This window comes from Ostrea edulis, chromosome 7 (assembly GCF_947568905.1).
Source record: "Ostrea edulis chromosome 7, xbOstEdul1.1, whole genome shotgun sequence".
In the NCBI taxonomy this organism is placed as follows: domain Eukaryota; kingdom Metazoa; phylum Mollusca; class Bivalvia; order Ostreida; family Ostreidae; genus Ostrea; species Ostrea edulis.
Genome location: NC_079170.1, coordinates 85,203,494 through 85,227,332, shown reverse-complemented (window position 1 = coordinate 85,227,332; position 23,839 = coordinate 85,203,494). Strand labels below are relative to the sequence as shown.

The following is a 23,839-nucleotide window of genomic DNA, read 5'->3' as shown; positions in this document are numbered from 1 at the left end:
TGTGGAGCGGATCGGGTCAGAAACCCTTGACTGAAGATGAAGAGGTGAGGAATAGTATTATTATAAATCCATGGAACTCATGAGCAAAATGGGTCCCAAATGTGTAACTGAAAGCAAATACAAGTTCATTATTTTGAAGAAAAAAATATCTGGTTCGTTCTCAAAAGGGTAATTTTGCGGAATTTTGATTTTTTTTTTAAAAAGAAAATTATTTTATCTTTTCAATGTTTTCAGAAGGATGAAAATTTCTTATTATTGGGATAAGCTCATAAAATAGTTTCGTAAGGTGGCAACCTGAGAAAAAAGTGTTAAAATTAGGAAGTTAAATAATAATTTAAGTTTTTTTCCAGCATTTTTTCCCCTTCATTTTCTTAATTTGTTTTATTTGTTAAACAACATACTGTCACAATCGATGGGAGATGGGGTGTTCAGAAAATTACAAAGCAGGGAGAAAATGGGTGATATCCACAATCGCTTGCCCCAATATTTTTCATAACAACTTTTGATTTATGAATTAGAATGAAAACCTAAATAAATCATGTGAAACGATGGGAACTGTGATGACTTCCCATTTCCCCCGTAATTTCTGCATCTTTTGTTCATAATAAACCTTTTAATTTTACAAAATGCTGAACTCGGCATGATATCAATACCAGTGGCGGATTTAGAGCCCCCCCCCCCCCCCCCCCCATCCCCTAAAATTTTCAAATTTAAGGTAAATCGCGGTATCTTATTTCGGAAAATGTACTAATAATAAAAGAAGCAATAATTTCTTCCATTCCCGGAGAAACAAATGACAAAATCCTTTGATTTCTTGAATTACTTTATTGGAAGAACTTAATTTTTTCCAAAAAAAAACTCTTAAAATTTGGGTCATTTTATCAATTTCACCTTATTAAAATGATAGAAAATAGTACCAATGACTTAATAGGAGAAATATTTCAAGGCCCATAAAATCTGTAAAATTCAGAAGCTTCCGTGGGCTTCGCCCCTTGGACCCCCCACCAGGGCTTCACCCTGGGCCCACTGCCTCATAAAGTGCCCCCCCCCCCCCGTAACCACAATTCCTGGATCCGCCCCTGAATACATTATGTATTTAGCAATACCCTAGGTCACGACATTGTACACAACAGGTAAACACAGAGCATATTACAAACCCCGGACCTTGGTGATAAACCAGATCAAATACCAAACTGAAAGTACTTCACAACGTAGTGAATATCGGGGTGGGACCATGGATTTCTTCATGGAGGATTCAAACGGAAATTCAAAGTGAAAGGTAATTCATTCAGGGGCGTAGCTGCCTATACGTTACATGTAGTAAGCCACGGCGTGTATATCGTTCAGTCAAGAAAGGCAGTAAAGGGGAAAAAAACAAAAAAACCAACAAATTTCTTTCCATTAAAATAACGGTAATGGGTTGACCATAGACATGTATTTCTAATAGAAACGTAATATTCTTGGTTGAAATCAAAATGTGTTTTAAAAGAGATTATAAACCTAGAAAGATGCAATTATTTCAATATTTTTTTTTTTTGCTTACGGTTTTCTTATAATGATGTACTTGTGTATGCGCAAGCTAACTCGCCGCCCTCTTTGAATATGACCATGTGATACCCTGTACGGTTCCAATCTATAAATAAAGGTTGCGTCATCAAACTCCGCAAACGGGACTATTCGGCCGTTTATGCGGGTGATACATGTAAATGACTGAGTAGTTCCAATTTCAATGCCCAATGCAATGGAAACATCCCTTGGTCTATTCATTAACTTGAGAAGAAAAAATCGTGTTTTTTCTCGACTTGACGGAAAAGACCGAATAATTTTTCAATTGATTCCAGTGACATACGCAAGCTGAATTTCCCCATAGCATTTAACTTCACTGGACTTCAAGTTACTCGCCAAAAGAGAAATAAAAGTTATATGCAGCAACTATTAATTAAGAAGTTTGTGACTGAATTTAGTAAATACTTAAATTATGGAATTATTGATACTGCCAAACAGTATTGGTATATTCAAATTCTAAGCCCAGAATTTGTCCACAGCAAACGCTTCCAGGGTCTCCATCAGAACTCTGACCCAAAGCCTTGCCTTTTTAGGCATGCATATCTAGTTACATGTATGCCTCTGCCATTCCAGTGCAGTGTAAACCTTTTATTTACATGCGTCGTATTTCTAAAAACAACAAACCAAGCGATGCATCGATATCTTTCTGTAATCTTGTAATAACATTCCTATCAAGTTTGTACCTGTGGCTACCGGTTGAAAGGAGCATGGATTGAAATATTGTAGTTACAGGTAGCACCTCAAATGATAAATGTTATCTCAAAGTCAATAAATCTTTAACCGTAATGCTGAAAATGGATAACTGATTATAAAATGAGGAACATCTAGTACATTACAAACTGTTACTGGGTGAAGTGCTGTCTAACATGTGAGGCCCGTCTTTGCACACTGATTTTCACTACAGATTATTCCGTTTACACACAGGCAATTGTATCGCCTGGGGTCGAATTTACGATTAAAGAGTAAAGGTATAGAACTCTAAATATAGGGTACCCAAGTTAGCCGATGTAAAAACAATAAACCAATTGACATTAAATTCTACTTTGTTTTCTAATATATTCATCCATAATCAATCTACATTTAATACTACCAAAGTTCATTCCGAAATTCCGTATACCTCCTAAAATATGTAGAAATGAATTCGGGAAAATGCCTATTATTTTTTGGTTGACTTTTAGCTGGGCCCTGGCACTATACGACTCTACAGAATGTTTGAGCATTGCAACAAGCTATTACATAGAATGTGCAGCATAATATATCAGCATTTTGACATTATGTGTCGATGTGTTTCACATCAACCGGCCGTACTTCGACTCCACGGGATATACATGTATTATAATAACAATACACCACGGAACTCACGGGTCTCGCATCTTGTGAAATTTTGAGCACGCATACAGATCTTAAAGACCAAATTTTAAGCCACTTCCCTTAAAATTTTCCGGGACTAAAGGCCCAGTCACAACGAGCTAGCGAGCTGGTTACGACCTAGCTGCGACCGAACCTATTTGGAATCGTGAGCATATCGTAGAAAGAGCGCGTGAATGATCCCCAAAGTAGTGGGTGATCGCAAAAGCAATTTAAAAAAAAAAAAATTTAGTCGCAGCAATGTCGAAGATCATGTTGTAAACTTCGTACCTGCGATTCAAAGTCGCAGACAGGTCTTGCATGGTCGTAACACCAGTCGCGCATGGACGCACCACCAATCGTGCAGGATCGTGAGTGAAATTGTCGCTCGATTGTTCGTACAACTGGATTTTGGCACCGGAAGATTGGTGGTGTCACCTCTCATACAACCTCAGGATCAGTAGTGCTACTACTTACGACCCAACACGACTGGTTGCACGACCTTACTATTGGTGGTGCCACCAGTTTAGCTTGCAGTCTAGAAATTCTGGAGTGGCTTAGGGAGTTTTAATCATTTTCTTCTACGACGCTCGTATATTGCTATGACAGTACTAGTGCTGCTTACAGTACTAGAAATTAAGTTGATTCAACTGCAGATGCAGCGACAACAACAACTGGGTGCTGTCGCTGAAGCTTCATTTCACCTGTGTGTGGCCGGTACTGAAAAACCTATGTCAAAGTTTCCAAAACATCGGGTTCTTGCTCTGATTTTGGATGTTTTCTTATGACCCTTTCCTTTCTTAGGAGGTATGACGAATGAGTTTGACAGTATTTACTGTGTAAAACATATAAAATATTTGTTTTAAATATAGAAAATTCCTGTCTAAAACACATAAAAAGAAATCTGACTGTGTAAAACATAGAGAAAACAAACCGTGTGTAAACATACCAATAAAGCCCTTTGTAAACCATAGCAAATCCCTGTATAAAACATAAAAATCCCTGTATAAAACATAAAAATCCCTGTATAAAACATAGAAAATCCCTGTATAAAACATAAAAATCCCTGTATAAAACATAGAAAATCCCTGTATAAAACATAAAAATCCCTGTATAAAACATAGAAAATCCCTGTATAAAACATAAAAATCCCTGTATAAAACATAGAAAATCCCTGTATAAAACATAAAAATCCCTGTATAAAACATAGAAAATCCCTGTATAAAGCATAAAAATCCCTGTATAAAACATAGAAAATCACTGTATAAAACATAAAAATCCCTGTATAAAACATAGAAAATCCCTGTGTAAAACATAGAAAATCCCTGTGTAAAACATAGAAAATCCCTGTGTAAAACATAGAAAACAAAACCATTAGTAAAACACTTTGTAAAAAAAAAATATAAGTATAAGACGTGCAAAAGAACCCCCCAAACACCCCCCCCCCCAACCCCCAACCCCCCCCCCCCACACACCTAGATACAACACAAGAAACCCTGTATAAAAAAATAAAACAGAAAAATTCAATTACAATAATTTTATTTCAAAGTTATTCATTTCTTTAGTAGATATCATTCTATATGTATAAGCATTGACAGAGGGACAAACACGGACCCCTGGACACATCAGAGGTGGGATCAGGTGCCTAGGAGGAGTAAGCATCCCCTGTCGACCGGTCACACCCGCCATAAGCCCTATATGTTGATCAGATAAACGGAGTCATTCATTTTCAAAGAGGGATGAATCCCGAATCTCAAATGTGCTAATTCGTATGGTACTTTATCCGATTCATGATAATGTTTTTTTATTTTTGCATGTCAGATTAGTTTTTTGATCCTTAACAAGTGGCCGACTCAGGAGAAAATCGATTACTTGCATGCACTCACCAATCGAGAGCGACCTTGTTCTGGTCTCTAGGGTTGAATTCATGGTCTGCACGCCAAGACGTCAAAGTGTAGGTGTTCTTTTGAGCACACTCATACATCTTCAATGATAACACACATCTAATATATTGATTTAAAACATTTACAATTATTCTCTATCGTGTCAATAATAAAGGTATAAATGTGTATTTATTTCTCAATGTAAGCAATGGCTGTATCAACATAACAAAACAAAACAACCCATGTATTACGAAATATGTAAATAATAAATGTCAAGATCATTTGCATATAGTCCTGTGTTTCGGAAGCTCACTTTACAACCGGCAGGTCTCCGGTTCATTTCTCAATCTCTTTGATCGCGTCAAATCTAAGGCGTTTAACATAAGTAGTGTCTACTCCATTGCCAAACGCAAAACATTAGAAGCAAACGTCATGCGTCATTAGGGAATGACATTTTTACTCCTGAAGTCCCATGTGACATTAAGCGCTAGCAGATGAAGAATCCTCACCTATATTCCTAAATGCCATGCATAGGTCAGAAATTTCCTTGTACGTCACCTGCAACTGCAGACGTGTCTCTATCTGCGACAAATTATGAAAGGGATGTAAAGCAAAAGTGAAATAAAAGCCTTCTTGATATTAATGTTGATAAAACATAGATCTAAAGTAGTACTTCACCTATAGCTGATGACGTCTTAATACGAAAAATCCACGAAGGAACGTCAAATGAAGAAAATAAAATCCACCTAGCAAACTATGTGATCATGAATATTTAGACGTGTACTTTGACATACGCTCTAGATTTAGAGTATAAACTGTATAATTATAACGTTACATGTGTACCTGTAGCTCGATGATTCAGTGCACCAATGCTGCACCCTAGTGGTATATTTGATTGATTGTATATTGTTTAATTTTTCACTCATATAGTGTACTATTTTGTAATTCTTATTAGTATCGTTACGTAATTCTTTTTCTATAACATTGTATTCTATATGTTTGTATGCCAACACATTTGATGAAGCTAAATAAACCATTTTATATCAAACAGAATGAATCCACATTAGCAATGCAAATCCATACTTATGAAAAAGTGAAGATAACGAACAGTGATGAATCTCATAACTGTACTATACAGTGGCCGATCTAGAGGGGGTTATGGGGGTTGCACTTTTGACCACGTTTGGTCTTCAATCCCCTCTCCCCTGGCCAGAAAACATAAAACTTGCGTTGTACCCCTCCTCAGAACATCCCAAATCCACCCCTGTTATAGATCTATATCTATACTCCTTGGTTCAATAAAGAGTCGCAGATTAGTTTGTATCAAATACTTGAGGCACTGATGCATAAAAGGCAAACACGATGCATAAACCTAGCCTGAACGAATAAATTACCAAAACGAAAGTACTTCCCAGCCTGGGAAATACCGGGATGGGACAATGCATATAGATTTCTTCAGAAAAGGCACATACGGGAATTCAAAGTGAAAGGTAAATCATTATTTATATGCGTCGTTTTTCTAAAAAACAACAAATCAAGCGAAATATCGTTACATTTCAGTATTATTTGAATAACATGATTATCAAGTTTGTACCAGTGGCTACATATCAAAAGAATCGTGGTTGAACATATTTTTGTTACTAGTAGTATAAAGAGAAAACTTATCTGAACGTCAATGAATCTATATTATGCATCTTAATACTAAAAATGGATAACTGATTATAACAGGAAATATGTGTAATACATATATGTCCCCCATGATGCAAAATTGAAAAAGGTTATACTCATACAACATTTACTTGATTGAGCACACAATATCTTCCTATGTCCAAAGTGGATTGACCATGTGACCTAAAATCAATAGGGGTATTTTCGTTATGATGTACCATTGTACCAAGTGTGGTGTCAATCAAGCAAAGAATTCTTGAAATATTGGAGATAATATACATGTATTACTATGTCTAGTTTAACCCTTTGCCTTTGACCATATGGACCGAAGTTTGATAAGGGTCACCTACTCCTTATGTCTACCACGTTTGGTGTCTCTCAAGCAAAGGGTTCTCAGGATATTGAATGGACAGTATATTCATATGTCCAGTTTGACTCTTGACCTTTTAGCATGTGACCTCAAAATCAGTAGGAGTCATCTACTCCTTAAGACGTACCAGTGTACCAAGTTTGATGTCTGTCAAGCAAAGGGTTCTTAAGATATTGTGCAGACATTATTTTACTATGTCCAGTTTGACCCTTAACCTTTGACCATGTGACCTCAAAATCAATAGGGGCCATCTACGTAAGATGCACTAGTGTGCCAAGTTTAATGTCTGTCAATCGAAGAGTTCTCAATGTATTGAGCAGATGTTATCTTCCTATGTCCAGTTTGACCCTTGACATCTGACCTCAAAATAAATAGCGGTCATATACTCCTTACGATGTACCAGTGTACCAAATTCGATGTCTGTCGAGCAAAGGGTTCTCTAAATATTGAGTGGTCAGTGTATTCCTATGTCCAGTTTGACCCTTGACATTTGATAATGTGACGTTTAAATCCATAGGTGTCATCTACTTCTAAAGATGAACCAGTGTACCAAGTTTGATGTCTATAGAGCAAAGGATTCTCAAGATTTTAAGCGGACAGTATTTTCTCATGTCCAGATTGACCCTTGACCTTTGACCATGTGACCTCAAAATCAATAGGGGTTATATTATTCTGAACATGTACCAGTGTACCAAGTTTAATTTCTGTCAAGCAAAGGGTTCTCCAGATATTGAGCGAACAGTATATTCCTTCGTTCAGTTTGACCTTTGACCATGTGACCTCAAGATCATTAGAGGTCATCTACTCCTCACAATGGTTCAGTGTACCACTTTTAATGTCTGTCCAGGAAAGGTTTCTCAAGATATTGAGCGGACAACAGCTTCCTATGTCCAGAGTAGATTGACCATTGACTTTTTAATCTGAAAATCAATAGGGGTCCCCTTTTATTCGTAACCAACCCACATATGAAACATAATTACGATGAAGTGAATGGTTCTCAAGATATTGAGCGGACAACAGGTGGTCTACTGACCGACCGACCAACCAACCGACATACCAACCGACCGACAGGTGCAAAGCAATATGCCCCTCTTCTTTGAAGGGGGGGGGGGGCACAAAAAGAGGTTCATAAACTACATGATGTACATGCATTAGTTTTGGTCCATGCGTCTAAAATTACACAAGTTTAAGTATTACATTGACGTATAGATAAGGATGTATTGTGACAGGGGATGATTACTCTTCCAAGGCACCTAATCCCACCTCTGGTACATGTATATCCAGGGGGTCTATATTTGCCCAACTCCTTGTTTTGTATTCCTTATAGGAGTTATGAGATTGATCACTGTTTGTTATCTTCACCTTTCATCAAAATCGAGACAGAATATCCCATTACGTGTCGATGCGTTTCACATTAAACCTCGGCCACAACTGGCCGTACTTCCACTTCCGGGATTTAGGTGTACAACAAAAACAGGAACGCAAGGGTCTTGCACGGTCTTCTTGCAAAATGTCGAACAAGTCTACTGCCCATTAGCATGCATGAAAGACATTGAAAAACAAACTCGACGATTTCACAAGAAACGAATAGAACACCATGCCCCTGGTGTAACCGTGAATTTTGTCGCCAGTGAGAAGCGTCCCTCTTAATAGAATATGTAGGAAAAACACTGGCTTGTGCGCATGCGTGGGATTTACTCGCTCTAAAGCGAAGCGGTGCTCTTTTATATTTGATTCTCTAGTAAAACCTTCATATGAGTGAAAAAGAGGAACATTAAACAAAATACAATCAATCAAGCTATTCCATAGTAATATAGCCCCAAGTCTCAATTTACAGTGTCATATAAGATATGCATGCACTCTAACTTTAAAAATAAAGGTTGGTTGGTTGCATGTTGTAAAATAAAAATTAATAAAAACAAAACACTATACATGTGTTTATCGAAATTCTAACACTAATATTTCATTGTATGTGATTTATGTTTATTTTCCCTGCTACATTTGTACAAAAGCATAGGTAGGCGTGCGTTCGTGTTGCTGGTGTTGAAGACAACCCGTAGTCCAAAACGTAGTCGACCGCAAAGTGGACAAACGTTTTCTCGTGTCTCTGGAGTAAAACGGATGCTCGTACATGCTACACCTTATTCTTCGGGTTTAAAAGCAGCCCGTACTCGCACAGCATGTCATTTAGAATTAGACTTGCACAAAGAAAATATCGCTGTAAAGAAAAGTAAAACAAGCAGGAGGAGGGGGGGGGGGGGTATAAACAAGAGGCACACAGGCCTTATCGGTCACATGAATACTAGTGAAAAGTATCACTACTCCAAAGGGCTATGGAATCTAGAAAAAAAATTCCTGTTCTGAATATCTAAGCTAAATACTAATGTTCAGCAACAGCATAAAACAAGATATGCTTTGAAAACTTCAATACCCCTAAAAGTGCATACACTGATCAAAGGCTTTACATTCATAATATATTATGTGCATAACAGTAAAAGATACGACTAATTTGGACCCATCCTAGAGTCAAAACGTTGGGTTGTGAAATTCACCATTTTTGTACATCCTTCTCTGTTATTCCTAAGTATACATTCAGATTTAATACATCTTTCAAATCATTATAATTTTGACACCACATTGAAACCAAACCCTTACCCCTAAGATCATGGAATTTACAATTTTCGTAAAGGATTGGCTTCTCCTTCTAAACATTCATTTAGTTTCAATTTAGCATCAATAGCTCTAAAGAAGATGTTATCTAAATATTTTACACATAAACATTATATACTAAGTTTGATTCCACCCTGGGATCAGAACCCCTACCCCGGGGATCATGAAATTTACACTTTTGATAGAGGCTTCCACTCTCTACATCACTATGGATTTGGTTTTTCTTACACTCCTGCGGTTCTAGAGAAGTAGTGCAGGGGTGCAGGAGTCCTGAAATATACAACTGATGCCCCCTTGTTCCAAAGATGCTACATATCAAATTTGAAAAGATCTGAAATGGTAGTCATCAAGACGAAGTTAAAATTTTCTATTGTTCACATATTTAGTAACTGACCATTTAGCCCCACCCTGATACCAAAACCTCACACTCCTGGGATCATCAAATTTACAATGTTGGTAAAGGACTACCTGCTCTTTTTAAATATCAAATGACAAGTATTCTAAATGGGAACAGGTTTGTCTATGACAAACGTCTTCCCCAGGACATATATTTGCCAAGATCAGTTGTTTGTACGAGCTTTAAATGTCTCATCTATCACAAAAGTCAATATTCAAATAAAGAGAAGCCTATGTGTACAAATTGCTGGGGCGAGCATTGGATATACTAGTGTACGGAGACCAAACATTGTAGCATCTGTCTGCAGGAAGGTCATGATCCAGGATCTGAATTATGTGATGCTTATGCAGAAAACCAGAAGGAATTCGTGTCTTTTGCTGGTTCTGAGAATCCTCTTTCCAACCTTTTTCCGTGATCCCTACATGTATTCGGTGTAATCTCGGCTGCGATTCGGCTTGGCTGAATATTTGGACTGACGCCTTCACCGAATCTCGGAGCAGTTCTTCATAATTCATGTCTGGACATTTACTCTCAGTTTCTGTCGGATCTAACAATTAATGTGCACTAAGGTGGCACTGCTGTTTACTTCAAATAAGTGATTTGACTGTTAAACTAACTCTCTATCACTTTTGTTGCATTACTTACCGTTAAATTATGTAAATGCCATAAAAGAAACTATCACTAAGTTTTCCATTCAAATGATGACTTCCATGGTGCAATATTTATCTCCCGAAAATGAAGAGTTTCAATAGTTTTTTTCTTCACATTAACGAAAGACAATACGGTATGTGGAGATACAATGTATCAATAACTAGATAATACAGACTATAGGAACTCTTCAGTTTCAGGAGATAAAATGCTGTGCCATGGAAGTCATCATTTGAACGGAAAATTTGATGACTATTTTCATTTTGGATTTTCATACCCAAACGGTAAGCAATGCAAAAGTAACCTAAATGCACATTAATTGCTAGAACCGGTCGAAGCTGCGCGGATACGTTAAGGCAGGTTATGAAAATTTTTACTGGGATAAAATCCGCGAAACAATGTGACGTCATAATTGAAATAAGTATATCACTAAGTATATATTCAATTCCGATTTTATTTTTTATTTAAGTTTTATTTATGCATAAAATAAACCATGCAGCTACTAAGATCCAACGAATTCGAAATGCTATACTGCTGTTGTGTAATTTCTGTCTGATCGATATGAAAGTAAACTGATGACGTCATGACTATACATCGAGTGACGTTGACACATGCAAGGAATTTGTTTATGTGTGTCATGCAAATATCGACAAAATGTGGAGTATTTGAAATATATGACATCGGATATATGGAATATATATGTAAAACGCTGAGAATTTATTGATATTAAGAAGGTATGTTGATATCATTGTTTAACTGAGAAAACATTCCATTTAGCATTTCGATCCGATTTTCCTCTGTCACAGACTGAAATAAAACAGCAAAAGTAGCACATTAGCCCGCATACTTTTAGAGACTTTTTATACACCGTTTGAAAGGTCATAAACTAATGTACACGGCAATTACTGATAGAATCCTCTGTTAAGAAAACTTTTAAAGAAAACTACATAGCATCATGCAAAATGTAAAACATGAGCTAGATGGTTTCGTGTTTAAATGTTCAATAATTATTTCTTATTGAAAGTGGTAGGATTCTAGCAGTAATTCTGATATACTATGGGTATTTTACCGTCATTATCGCCAGTTAGACCAATATTTGATTCTTGGGATAATGTGTTACTTTTACATTTTCTATTAAGGTACCTCCATGATCTATTTATAACAGTCATGCAATGACGTCATACGGAAGCACATGTTTGTCATGTTGTTATGATACAAAATGTTCTCATGTAAACAACCAAAATAGTTTTTAAGAGTTAGTAGCTCCCTCTCTCTATGTAAGACAGATTTCAAAAATTATGCAGTTTATGTGCATAAATGAAGCATGACCTGCCTTAACATACACGCGTACCTGTAAATTTCCAGACATGAATTATGAAGGACTACTCCCAGATTCGTTGAAGGCGTCAGTCCAAATATTCAGCCAAGCCGAGATTAGTATTCGGTGTTCACCATCAATCCCGGAGTACGGAATTCAGTATGTCAAGGTCAAGGTCATTCGAAATGTAGATATCCAAAGAGCAAAGGCTATTTAGGATGCAAACTAAGCCTTAGAATATACACGTATTTATATATCACTGGTGTCTTTCCTCAACTTTTTAGCTTACATGGATAGTTTGTCTGTAAATGCTCGAGGATTAAATGCGGACAAAAAAAGAGTTAAGTTATATACATGGTTAAACAGGGGATGTTTACTCCTCCTAGGCACCTGATCCCACCTCTGGTGTGTCCAGGGGTCCGTGTTTGCCCAACTATCTATTTTGTATTGCTTGTAGGAGTTATGAGATTGATCACTGTTCGTTATCTTCACCTTGCATGAATATAGATATTATCTTTTTACAAGAAACGCACTGTGTTGAGAAAAAATGTATTTAAATATAACTCAAGATGGTTCGGTAAATCGGTTCATTGTTTTAGTGATTCACCTTTTAGTAGAGGTGTTAGCATTCATTTTAAAAATAATTGAAAAACACGCATCATTGGACGGAAAAAGCAAAATACATGGTAAAGTTTTTTCCTTTGTAATAATTTACGCACCAAACACTATAAAAGAAAGATGCAGATTCTTTAAAAAAAAACTACAAAACATCCAACATTTAAAGGTCATATGTGGTGTAATTCGGAGGATATCCCTAGTAGTAGAATCAATTATGTGTTTTTGAATAAAAATTTACATTCGATTGAAATAATATAATCATACGAAAAATTTCAGGTTTAAACTTTGGGAAAAGAATGTCTGACCATAGGTAATTAAAAATTACGTTTAAGATAGACACAGATGGAAAATCGATATTTGAAACTTAATAACACTCTTATAAATGATGTAACCTATAAAAAATTCTTAAAATTATCATTGAGATACATATTGAAGAGTTAGACCCATTAGATTAGTGGGAAAAGTTCAAATAAAATCTCGGGAGTTTTCTATTCAGTTTTCGAAAGAATCAAATCTAAATACAAAAAATAAGATGAAATCAATAATTACAAAAAGAAGTAAATGAAATACAGGAGCTTGAATCTTATAGATACGAATGCAAAACATAGTCTAGGGTAAGAACTAGATGAGTTATATGACAAAAAATGTAAAGGTGTCTTCGTGAGGTCACTATCAAAATGGATACTGAAAGGCGAAAAATGTTCAAAATTCTTTCTCAATTTAACGAAAAGTAGGTAGAAACAAAGTGGCATAAAATAATTGAAAGCTAATGAAGATACTCGCATAGAATACAACGATATTGTGGGTGCTATGTGTGATTTCTACAAAAGTCTATACTCGTCTGATAATATACTAACGGAAAAAAGAAACTGCATTATTTAATATATGAAAAAATAACAAAAAATAAAAATGAACAAATTTTATTTTTTGTAATACTGTTAAAAATGAATTCGTTACATTTCATAATCCGTTAATGTTAACGTCGAATAACGTCAATTTCAGCACACTCGAAAGACTCTGGTATTCGAACTTGAATTAACAAAGTTAATAACGCTGTGTCTGTATGAAGGGTATCACATGGCGCTGAATAATTTCGTCTCGATAGCGTACGCCGGTGAGATTTCCATTGACAATTTGTAGAGAGCTCCTTCCACGTGCTGTTATTCTACCCCACACCATAACGCTACCTCCACCGAATTGTCGACTTTGCACAACACAAGCGTCCTGGTACTGCTCCCCAACGCGACGATACACTCTACAACGGCCGTCACTGCTATCCAAATGAAATCTGGATTCATCAGTGAACATAATAATGGCCCAGTTCTGTATTCTGAATCGCAGATGTCGTCTGTACCACGCTAGTCTAGCGATACGATGACGTTGAAGCAGTATTCGGCGCACCGCTGGACGTCGTGATATAATGTTGTGCTCGCGCAAACGATTACGCACAGTTCTTGGACTGATTGGTCGAAGTCCAGGAATGTTACGAGCAGTCAAACTTGCTGTCTGGAAACGATTTCTCAGGTGCACAAGTCTAATGTGGTTGTCCTGTGGACGCGACGTCACACGAGGACGCCCATAACTTGGTCGATCCTGAGTGTTACCAGATTGTTGGAAACGTCTCCACAATGATTGGAGGGTGTTCCGATGAACTCCAAAGTGTCTTGCTACGATATGTTGTGCCATTCCAGCATGAAGCATCCCAACAGCACGATTACATTGGTTTTCCCTGAGTCGTGGCATGACAGAAGGGTACATTTTGTCAAAAACTAAAGTGCTTTTCTTAACGAATAGTGTCCAAACAAACCTTTTACACTTCTTACTCCAAACAGTATTGGCCAGTAAAACTCGTGCGTACGAACACTTCAATAAACAACATGTGTTCACTAACCATGGAAAAGTCCATGCATCTGAGTCGGGTACCATATTGTTAAAAAACACCACCTTTATCGATTGTTTAGATTTTATCAATATCAACAATAAATATAGAAATATTATTCTAAATTTTATAATGCACAGTTTCTTTTTTTTCGCTAGTATATATCAGATGAATGCATAGATAATTATCTATCGTGTATTGATTTAGAAAATGTGAGAACGATGCAGACTATTGTGAGCATTTTCCATCTCTCGAAGAATGCACTGAGGCTGTAACAAATTTAAAAACTAACAGCTTTCCAGGACTGGATAGTCTTACAAACGAATTTCACCAATATTTTTGGAATGATATAAAAGACCTATTTTATAAAGCGCTTAAAGTAATATTTAATAATGGTGAAATGACTTTTCACAGAGCTGCTGTTATCTCCCTCCTGTATAAAAAGGAGGTGAAAAGAACCCTAAATACTATCGACCAATGTCGCTCGTATGTCGCGAGGCATAAGACAGGGATACCCTATTTTGGCAATTCTGTATCTATTTGTTGCAGATATATTAGCCTTAAAGATAGAGACAAATGATAAAATTTTAGGAGTTTAACCCTCTAAATTCAGTAAGGAGTATAAAGCTCTTCATCATGGAGATGATCTGACACTATTTCTTAATAGTATAGAATCTTTAAAGGAGGCTGTAAAACAATCACTGAATTTTACAAACATGCAGGATCAAACCTAAATGTGGATAAAACCGAATGTAAATTGACAGGTCCGTGCAGGTTACATTGTAACATAGAAAATTTGAGGGAATAAAAGTAAATGAATCATCTGTAATATGCCTTGGAATATATATTGGTGTAAATAAAGAAGAATGTTACAAAAAATGGATTGATAAAGTTTAAAAAAGTAAAAAGTTTTTGAGTCGTGGAAAAAGAGAAAACTTACAATTTTTGGTAAAACTGAAACGATTTATACTTTAGGCATAAACAAATTCATTTATGTTGCATCTATCTTACCTCTTCCTAGTGAAACGTTTATTAAACAGCTATGCAGATTTATTTCTAATTTTCTATGGCGGTCAAAAGATATAATGAAATAAAAAAAAACAACACAACATTAATATTGATTGGTAAAATAGAAGATGGTGGTATTGCAGTGATAGATGTACAATCTAAATTCCACGCATTAAAAGCTGCCTTAAGACCACGATTTATAAAACTATGACGTCATCACTTTATCGTTCCCACCTTGATCACCTATGAAGACGTGAAGATGTAAATTTAGAATATATGCTTAAGTTGAATTATACTGATTTAAAGAACTTTGATATATTTACCAAACTTCCACAATTTTATAAAGAGGTGTTTACTTACTATAATCAATGTAAAAAAAAAGTCCCCAATTTGCAAAAAATGATCAGTAATGAAATAGTACAAAACCAATTTCGAACAATAAGCATTTTTTGTTTAAGGTAGCTACTGATAACTTGCCCCCCCCCCCCCTCAATCACTATTGATTTTTTTTTCAATTTTATTCATTATAATATTTGGACTTCATCCTAAAACACAAAAAAAATCGACAAAAGTAATCAGGTTAATTTTCGAGGTGAGCGAGATTGAAATTCCTTCTTTTACAGCCTCAAAAGGCGAACAAATGCCCAAATTGAGCAAATTAACACAGAAGCCAATAAAAAGTTATTGACACCAGACATATTGTTTGTCATGTATAGTTATGTAAATTAAACACAAAAAGATACAAATCAAAATCAACATTAATAAGAAATTCAAAATGAATCTAAGGAAAACATTGGGATGATTCGACTTGGCAATTGGCCAAATTTACCCTAAATATGGCGTTTCCAAACACTATCAGGCATAAAGTTTCTGGAAAAAAAAATCTGCTCATAAAATTTCTGATTTTATTCAAGTAATATCTAAAATATTGAATAGAAAAAATATACCAAATGAGGTTTAATCTGAAACTATGTCAGATTTTGTAACCTACCCCCTCCCTTCCAGAAATGAATTTTAAGAGAAGAACTACTGACCTTACCATAGCTTAAATGATTAAGCATACCCAAATCAACACTGAGCATTTAACATCACAATACAAGACGTTTCTATGAGCCATTTAAGAATGTTCTATAGTGTGTGCTATTGCAGTTGACCTTTTTTCACGCACAATGATTGCCTAAATATTTAGTTATTCTTCATACAATTTCTTGTAATAACTGGACCCAAAATATTACTTATACATATTTTTTGAAAGAAATTGATATTACTATACAGTATAATACACCAAATATGTTTAAATAACGATTTCATATTTCAATATATAATTAATATCAATTTAAAGAGACCCATTGACTGCCCATGAATCACTAAGTCCATCTGAACCATCTTGCCCTCACAGATAAGTGGGTATTTCATAAGTTTAAGATTCCTAATTGTAGTTTCAAAATGAACCAAAAACTCACTATTGGATAACTGAGAATGCATGTATATTGCATTAAGTAACTGCAATTTCCCCAGATGAACATCTATGTTCACTGTACTTTTAAGGGAGGGGGGTGAATCAGTTCCATTATGAAACTTTTCTAACAATTTGATGTACATTAATGTACATGTATCAATGATGTATGTTTCAACTAATTTTGAATTACAAGGAAAATTCAAACACATTGATTGAAATTATGAAATTGGTATTCTATCATGTGCACATTTTTTACTAATATATCTAAGAAAGACTAACCAACAGTGAAACCTTTACATTTATGCAATATTATTGTCTTTCAGAAGGCTTGTAGATGTAATACACGAGTACATGTACTTGTTTTCCCTTAAATTCACAACTTAGTTTAAAGTATGTTGTACAACATCCACTGCTCTGAGCTCATAAGTGAATTAATGTTTTTCATCCAAGTCCCAAAATTTGTGGAGTTTTGGGGGTCCAGGGAATATGTCATCATCACTGTAAATGGAGTACCTGTTCAAAATATAGATACATATATTTCAATATAGAAAAAAAGATGAATATCTGATATACTCAGAATTGTCTTTACAAATGCTGTCTGTTGTTAAAATGAAAAAGAAAATTATCTAAAGAAAACACAGTACCTCTCTTGCTGTTGAACTTGTTGACTCGAAACCCACTTCAACCTGTACTAGGTCACCTACACGTTTGTCAATGCAGTGTTTTACGAGACAAACGTCTAGGAGCATTCTACGATAAACATTTACACTCCATAACGAGGCTTATCCGAATTCTGATAAAGCAGCTGATTGGTTGATGCATAACGATGACGGACGCAGTCGAACAGAAGATAAACAAAGTTTTATCAGATTTTAAAATCGAATTCTCGCTGAAACCTTTACAGAAAGAGTGTTTATTTAAATTAGCAAATAGGTCAGACATGTTGGCAGTATTACCAACAGGCTATGGGAAATCGCTATTGTATACGATTCTACCGCAATTAATGTTTGAAGAAGACCTGCATAGTAAACTAGTTCTTGTGAAGTCAGTATAATTCTGGTCATATCGTCACTGGTTTCTCTAATGAAGGACCAAGTTTCGAACTTGCAAAAACACAACGTTTGCTTTCTTTAGAACAAGCGACACATAAACTGACATTTGGAACAACAGCTGTGGTCTTTGTTTTCTTCGGTGTCGCCATTTCCATTTTTTGATAGCGACCCCTCGCGGTGTAACATTTTTAAATAGAACGCTCCAAGGCGTTTGAGTGGTAAGTCAAACGGCTTGCGTGACCTAGGCTACCTGTACTGGTCCTATCTAACCTCCATTGGTCCTCAGGCTGATGCCTAGGAAAAAGATCATCATAACTGATATTGGCATAGTTAGGCTTATTATACCATTGAGTAATTAGACTGTGTCAGACAATGGGAATTTTGAAATTGTATCTCAACACATATTCAGTGAAAATTTAAATACTGATGTTTTAAAATTATATATTGCAATATGAGATGACATATTATATGTTTTCATAAACTGCCATAGACTCTGATCATATCTGTTTTATTTACAAAATGTGGGTCAGGAGAAGGACACACATTTAGTATACATATCTTACTTATATATACATGTACAATACATTCATTTGCCTATGAGGGGGCACATGCAGGCTTGTCATCAATTTACATAATTTTTAGAAAGGTTTTGTCAACCTACATGTTTGTGTGAACTACGAAACCTCAGTTTTGATATACATGTATTTCTTAGGTCACTGAAATTTTAAATTTCTAAGTAATAGTATGCATACTATTATAGCCTAGAGAATTATAATTCAATACATGCCCCTCCCCCTTTCCACTCTCTATCCGGTTCCCCTATACCCCTACATAGTACATGTAGATCGATACAGATATTTGTTTTTCATTACTTTGATACATGTAGTTCAAGGTACGTTATTTTCATAATAAAAGAGACAAACTTGTGAGAGCCCATGTTTACAAATGTGGAATACATATACATGACATCCGTTTACAATTACATGCACAGGTGGGAGTTATATTTTAGGCACACATGGAATACATAAATACATACAAAATAATACATCTACTATATGTCGTGTGTTTAAACTTACAGATGTTATTATAAATCGCGTTGTGAAATAGCAGAGGCAATTTGAGTTGAACTTTTGAATATTTTACGGCATTACTCACCAAACGAAACTATGTTGAATGCATCCACCAAATTCCTCTTCTTGGAAGAAACTTTGTTTAGCCTCTCAATGACTGTGTAAACAGTATTTAATCTCGCAGCATTCATCACTTGGACATTACGATGCATCAATCAACAACTTTGTTTGCGTAGTGCATCTACACATGGATTGGTGGTTTAACATTTCATTTGGCAAAAGTATCAAACAGACGAAACATTTGATCTCCCATTATTACAGACATTGACGTATACTTAATATTTGGTATGTACTGATTTTCTAGGAAAGTCAGTCACAGCAACTAAACACTTTCGGAACCCCTTTTTGTTTTTCAACTATTCTATGACAGAGTATGGAATTCCGGAAAATAAATTCACGTGAAAATACACAATTTTTACTGATCACGTGGTTGCTATCCGTCGCTACCTTAATAGCAGGCCTATATATTTTAGAAATTGGATAAACATATCAAATGTGTAAAAGATTTATTTAATGATAACAGTTTTGTGAACATTGATGAAAAAACAAGGTACGATTGTATACATAAAAAGGTCTAACATTTTTCTCTCTATAAAATGTGTCTGGCATTAACCTTAATCTGTGTTTTAAGAAAGTAAAATATATGCCAGGTATACTATGTCAACAAAATCAGAATGATATTCCTAATTGGATAGCATTATAACATCATGAATAAGAAATTTCCCGCCTTTTTTTCAAAATAAGCCTGAAAACTGTCAAATGTCATACAGATTATTGCTCAGGAAAAGATGTGCGCATTTGTCGAGCAAAACGAAAATGATGTATATTGTGTATCATTTGAAGATGAAAAACATACTTGAATATGAATTTGCTCGAAGCATGCGCTGTATGTTTTCTGAAAGGAAAACCACCTGAATTTGTGGATATTTTCATTGAAAATGGCATTTTTGCAATTTTATCATTTTGCTGATCAAACTGAGCGGATTTGGGGTTTGCTAATCTATTCTTTATTTGAATGCCAAGGTTTGAACTCCAAGTGAAATCATCGATATTTTGTGCCAAATGACTTGCAAAGAAAAGGGAGAAGAAAAAAGAACCAAATGTGCTTTGTAAATATAAAAAAAGTCAAATCAGATTTTGAATACATTAGAGAGAAAAAATCATGGACACGAATAAATATTTATAAACATTAAAGATAAAAGATATTTCAATTTTCTTAATGAATATTGTATGGTTGAAAAACAAACATGTAATTTTTTCTATGAGTAAATTATTTTTATTATACTTTCATGTAAAATACTCAAATCTGATTGGTCGAGAAGCATTTGGAAAACATATTGTTACCCTCTGAGAACAGAAAACATGCGCTTCAGGGTGATAGTATCTAGCAACGGGCAACAGTACATGACAACGGGTGATATTATAAAAAAAATATCACATGCGTCAATTTTACGCGCGTACGGTTCGCCGTAGATTGTTAGACGACGTCGTTTGAGCGTTTGTAATAAACGCGAATACCCGTATCGATATACGAGATATCGCATGATAGTGATTGATCAAATGTAAACAGACGTAAGTTTTTCCTGCTTTGTTGTTTATATAACATTCAGTATAATAAAACAAGTATTGCATGTAGTTGAGGGTAACATTGAAGATTTTCAACCCTCGAGAAACCATTGTCAACCTCGGCTACGCCTCTAGGGGTAAAAATGTTCAATGCTACCATCAACTACATGCAATATTTAAATAATATCACATACGCACCACAATTTGTATCACAAAGAATATAATGTTAGTAAAGAAATGTAGAAAAACATTTATAAACAGAAAATCAAATTGGGTTTAGATAGAAATATTATTGAATTTAATTATAAACTGATGCATAATTTACTTTCCTGTAAAAAGTACATGTTTAAGTGGAAAAAAAAGAATGGTATAAGAAAAGTTTTCTGTGTCTAGAAATAGAAGTTATGAGACATCTTATATAAGAGTGTAAAAATATTTCATTGGTTTGGAACCAAAAAAAACCCAAAAAAACAAAACTCATCCTCAAAGCTGTTCGCCTCACGTTATTTTTACTCCCATCCTACGATTAGACCTTTTTATTGCTATCATTTTCTGCCTCTACAACCTTTACAACTCTCATCTACCACGAAAAAATACAGAGGACGCATGATCGAATGCTACCGGTTGTGACTGAGGCTTTGAAGTCGGTCATTCTGATCATGAGCAAACTTTCTCACGCTACGATTGCAAAAAAGAAAAGTAAATTAGCAGAAGTTGCAGTTAGATTAGTTATTCTGTGGCGTACATGGTTATAGTAAATGAGAATTGAAAGTGCCGGGTGGCGTATTCGATTGAAATGGTTTTTTTTAAAAAGTCCTTTTCTAGCACATGCTCTACCTGAGCAAGTCACATTTTACACTAGTATTCAAAAATCAAAACTTATATTTAGAGGCTAAACTTTCAATGTTACGTATATGTATAACATTTCCTTACCAAATAAGACATTAAGCCAAAATTCCTGACATGGATCGCATGAAGATAAATAATCAGTAATGGTGTCAAAAAGCAAAAATAAGCGATAAATATAAAATGCTGATAAATTTGTTATTTAACACAGGGAAAATAACAGAGATAAATAATCAGTAATGCTGTCAAAAAGCAAGTATATGCTATCAATATAAAATGCTAATAAATTTGTTATTTAACACAGAAGAAATAACAACAAGATAGACCAAACTAAATGTTTGGATCGTGATCTGTGTACTGTGATATATGTGTATACTGGTATATTGTTTAATCCCAGTTTGTCTTTAAATCACCATCAAATATTTTTATATAAATATAATAAAAGATTTTTAACTATTTACAGATCCAGCTTCTACCATACACAATGGCCACGCTGACCACCCAGGCACAGGAGGTCATCAACTGTGACCTTTGTGTCAAGCCTACCTATCAGTTCTGCAACAGGTGTCAACTCAGTTTGTGTGTGGACTGTGTTGGTAAACACGTGGATAAGCTCAAGTACCAACCACATGACATTGTTCATTTCAAAGACAGAAAGGTACGACTATATTTCCCCGAGTGTGAATTTCACCCAAATAAGATATGTGAAGCCCACTGCCAACAATGTGATATCCCAGTTTGTCTGAAATGCATTCTTGGTCGCCATAATGGACATAAATGTATAGATCTGTCCGGTATTTTCACCAAGAAAAAAGATATTGAAAAAGAAACTCAGGAAATTGAATCCACCATTATTCCTCTGTATAGGAAGAAAAATGAAGAATCAGTAAGCAAATTATCTATTACAATGGCCAAATTTGATGAACTGGAAATAGAAAAAGAAAAGCATAGAAGATTCTGGCATAAAGAAGTCGATTCTATTTTTAATAAGATCAGTTCTTTAATTAAGTCCATGAAAGAAAATCACATGGCTGCTCTAAAATCTTACCAATGTGAAATAAAAAATCGAATCCCAGGTATGATTAAAACAGTTCAACAAAACAAAGAGCTCCTCAATTCCAAAAAAATGTCTGAAGTCACCAACTACAAATCTAAACTCGAGGAATACAGGAACATGCCAGCTGATATTGATGTCAAACTGCCATCACTCAAAACGAACACAGTCCAAGGGAGAGAACTCAGCCTGGAATTAGGAGAATACAAGGCTAGCCTGACGAAGACAACTTTATCATGTCAAGCAGATGAAGCTTCCTATACAACTTTGCAAAAGTTATTAGACCAAGCAAAATCAATTACAACCATTCCTACCGGAGTTGATTCTCTATACAATGTTGCCTGTGTGGGAGTGGATGAAGCCTGGGTTAGTGGTGAGGATAAAACCATAAAACGTGTTCACATAAATGGGTCAATACAGAACACTGTCACCACCACATGTAAAACCTGGCCTAATGCCATTACAGTGACCACACAGGGAGAACTGGTATACAGTGATCATCCCAATAGAACTGTGAACATTGTCAGACACGGGAGAACAGAGACACTGATAACCACACCACAGGGCTGGCATCCGGGCAGACTCTGTTGTGCTAAGTCAGGAGACATTCTGGTCACTATGTATGATACTGGCAAAGGCAAAAATAAAATTGTCCGTTATCAGGGACACACAGTGAAACAAGAAATAGATAGAGATGAAGATGGAAAACCAATCTATAAAGGAGGGAAATACCCACTGCGTGTGGTGGAGAACAACAATGGGGACATTTGTGCTTCTGATAGTAATGCTAAGGCCGTGGTCGTGGTGGACAAGTCAGGAAAGGTCCGATTCCGATACGATGGTACACCAGCCAATCGAAAGGAGTCATTTAATCCTGGACATACAGCGACTGACTCCATAGGTCAGATCATTGTGACAGATTACAACAATGCCTGTCTACACATCCTGGATCAAAACGGAGAGTTCTTGAGATGTGTGGACAATTGTGGACTAGATAATCCCAATGGACTGAGTGTGGATAGTGAGGGGAGGTTGTGGGTAGGGTTAGTTCACTCAGGAGAAGTGAAAGTGATTCAGTACATGAAATAAACACATGGTATCACATATAGGCGTCATATAATGCCATAGTTCACACAGTGCTTTTGATACAGACGTGACTTGGTGATATTGATATGACAATGTTTCGTTTGTTCAATTTACAAATTGTGCAAGAACATATAATCATTGCTTTATAGAACATAAATAGCCCGTGGGCCATAACACTCACGTTTGCAGTTTCATTTCCCCACATCAAACATTAATTTTAAATCTTTGCACCAACCTTGCTATGGAAAGCTGGAAAATAACAAACTACATTATA

The 23,839-nt window shown here is 35.6% G+C and overlaps 2 protein-coding genes across 5 annotated transcripts in view; one reads left to right on the top strand and one right to left on the bottom strand.

The window, feature by feature from the left end:
- Nucleotides 1-19,211, bottom strand: part of LOC125653998 (serine/threonine-protein phosphatase 6 regulatory ankyrin repeat subunit B-like) — a 1,068,599-nt gene extending 1,049,388 nt beyond the window's left edge. The window contains exon 1 of the mRNA XM_056142805.1: nucleotides 19,039-19,211. The gene's annotated coding sequence lies outside the window, so the exon portion shown is untranslated. The remainder of the gene's footprint in view (nucleotides 1-19,038) is intronic.
- Nucleotides 1,128-23,839, top strand: LOC125655095 (tripartite motif-containing protein 2-like). 4 transcript variants are annotated; one of them, XM_048885264.2, is made up of 3 exons: nucleotides 1,128-1,279; nucleotides 4,735-4,867; nucleotides 21,889-23,839. In XM_048885264.2, the coding sequence occupies exons 2-3, from the start codon at nucleotides 4,790-4,792 to the stop codon at nucleotides 23,566-23,568; spliced, it is 1,758 nt and encodes a 585-aa protein (XP_048741221.2). In that variant the 5' UTR covers nucleotides 1,128-1,279; nucleotides 4,735-4,789; the 3' UTR covers nucleotides 23,569-23,839. The 4 variants fall into 4 exon arrangements, with proteins under 4 accessions (XP_048741221.2, XP_048741223.2, XP_048741222.2 ...); XM_048885265.2 differs by lacking the exon at nucleotides 1,128-1,279 and adding an exon at nucleotides 4,393-4,567; XM_048885266.2 differs by lacking the exon at nucleotides 4,735-4,867 and having other exon boundaries at nucleotides 1,134-1,279.

What these genes read in the sequence shown, in the direction of transcription:
- LOC125655095 (XM_048885264.2), top strand. Translation starts at nt 4,790, where the DNA reads ATGCACTCACCAATCGAGAGCGACCTTGTTCTGGTCTCTAGGGTTGAA. An exon ending in GCACGCCAAGACGTCAAAGT is followed by an intron (nt 4,868 to 21,888) that starts GTAGGTGTTCTT and finishes AACTATTTACAG; the next exon opens with ATCCAGCTTCTACCATACAC.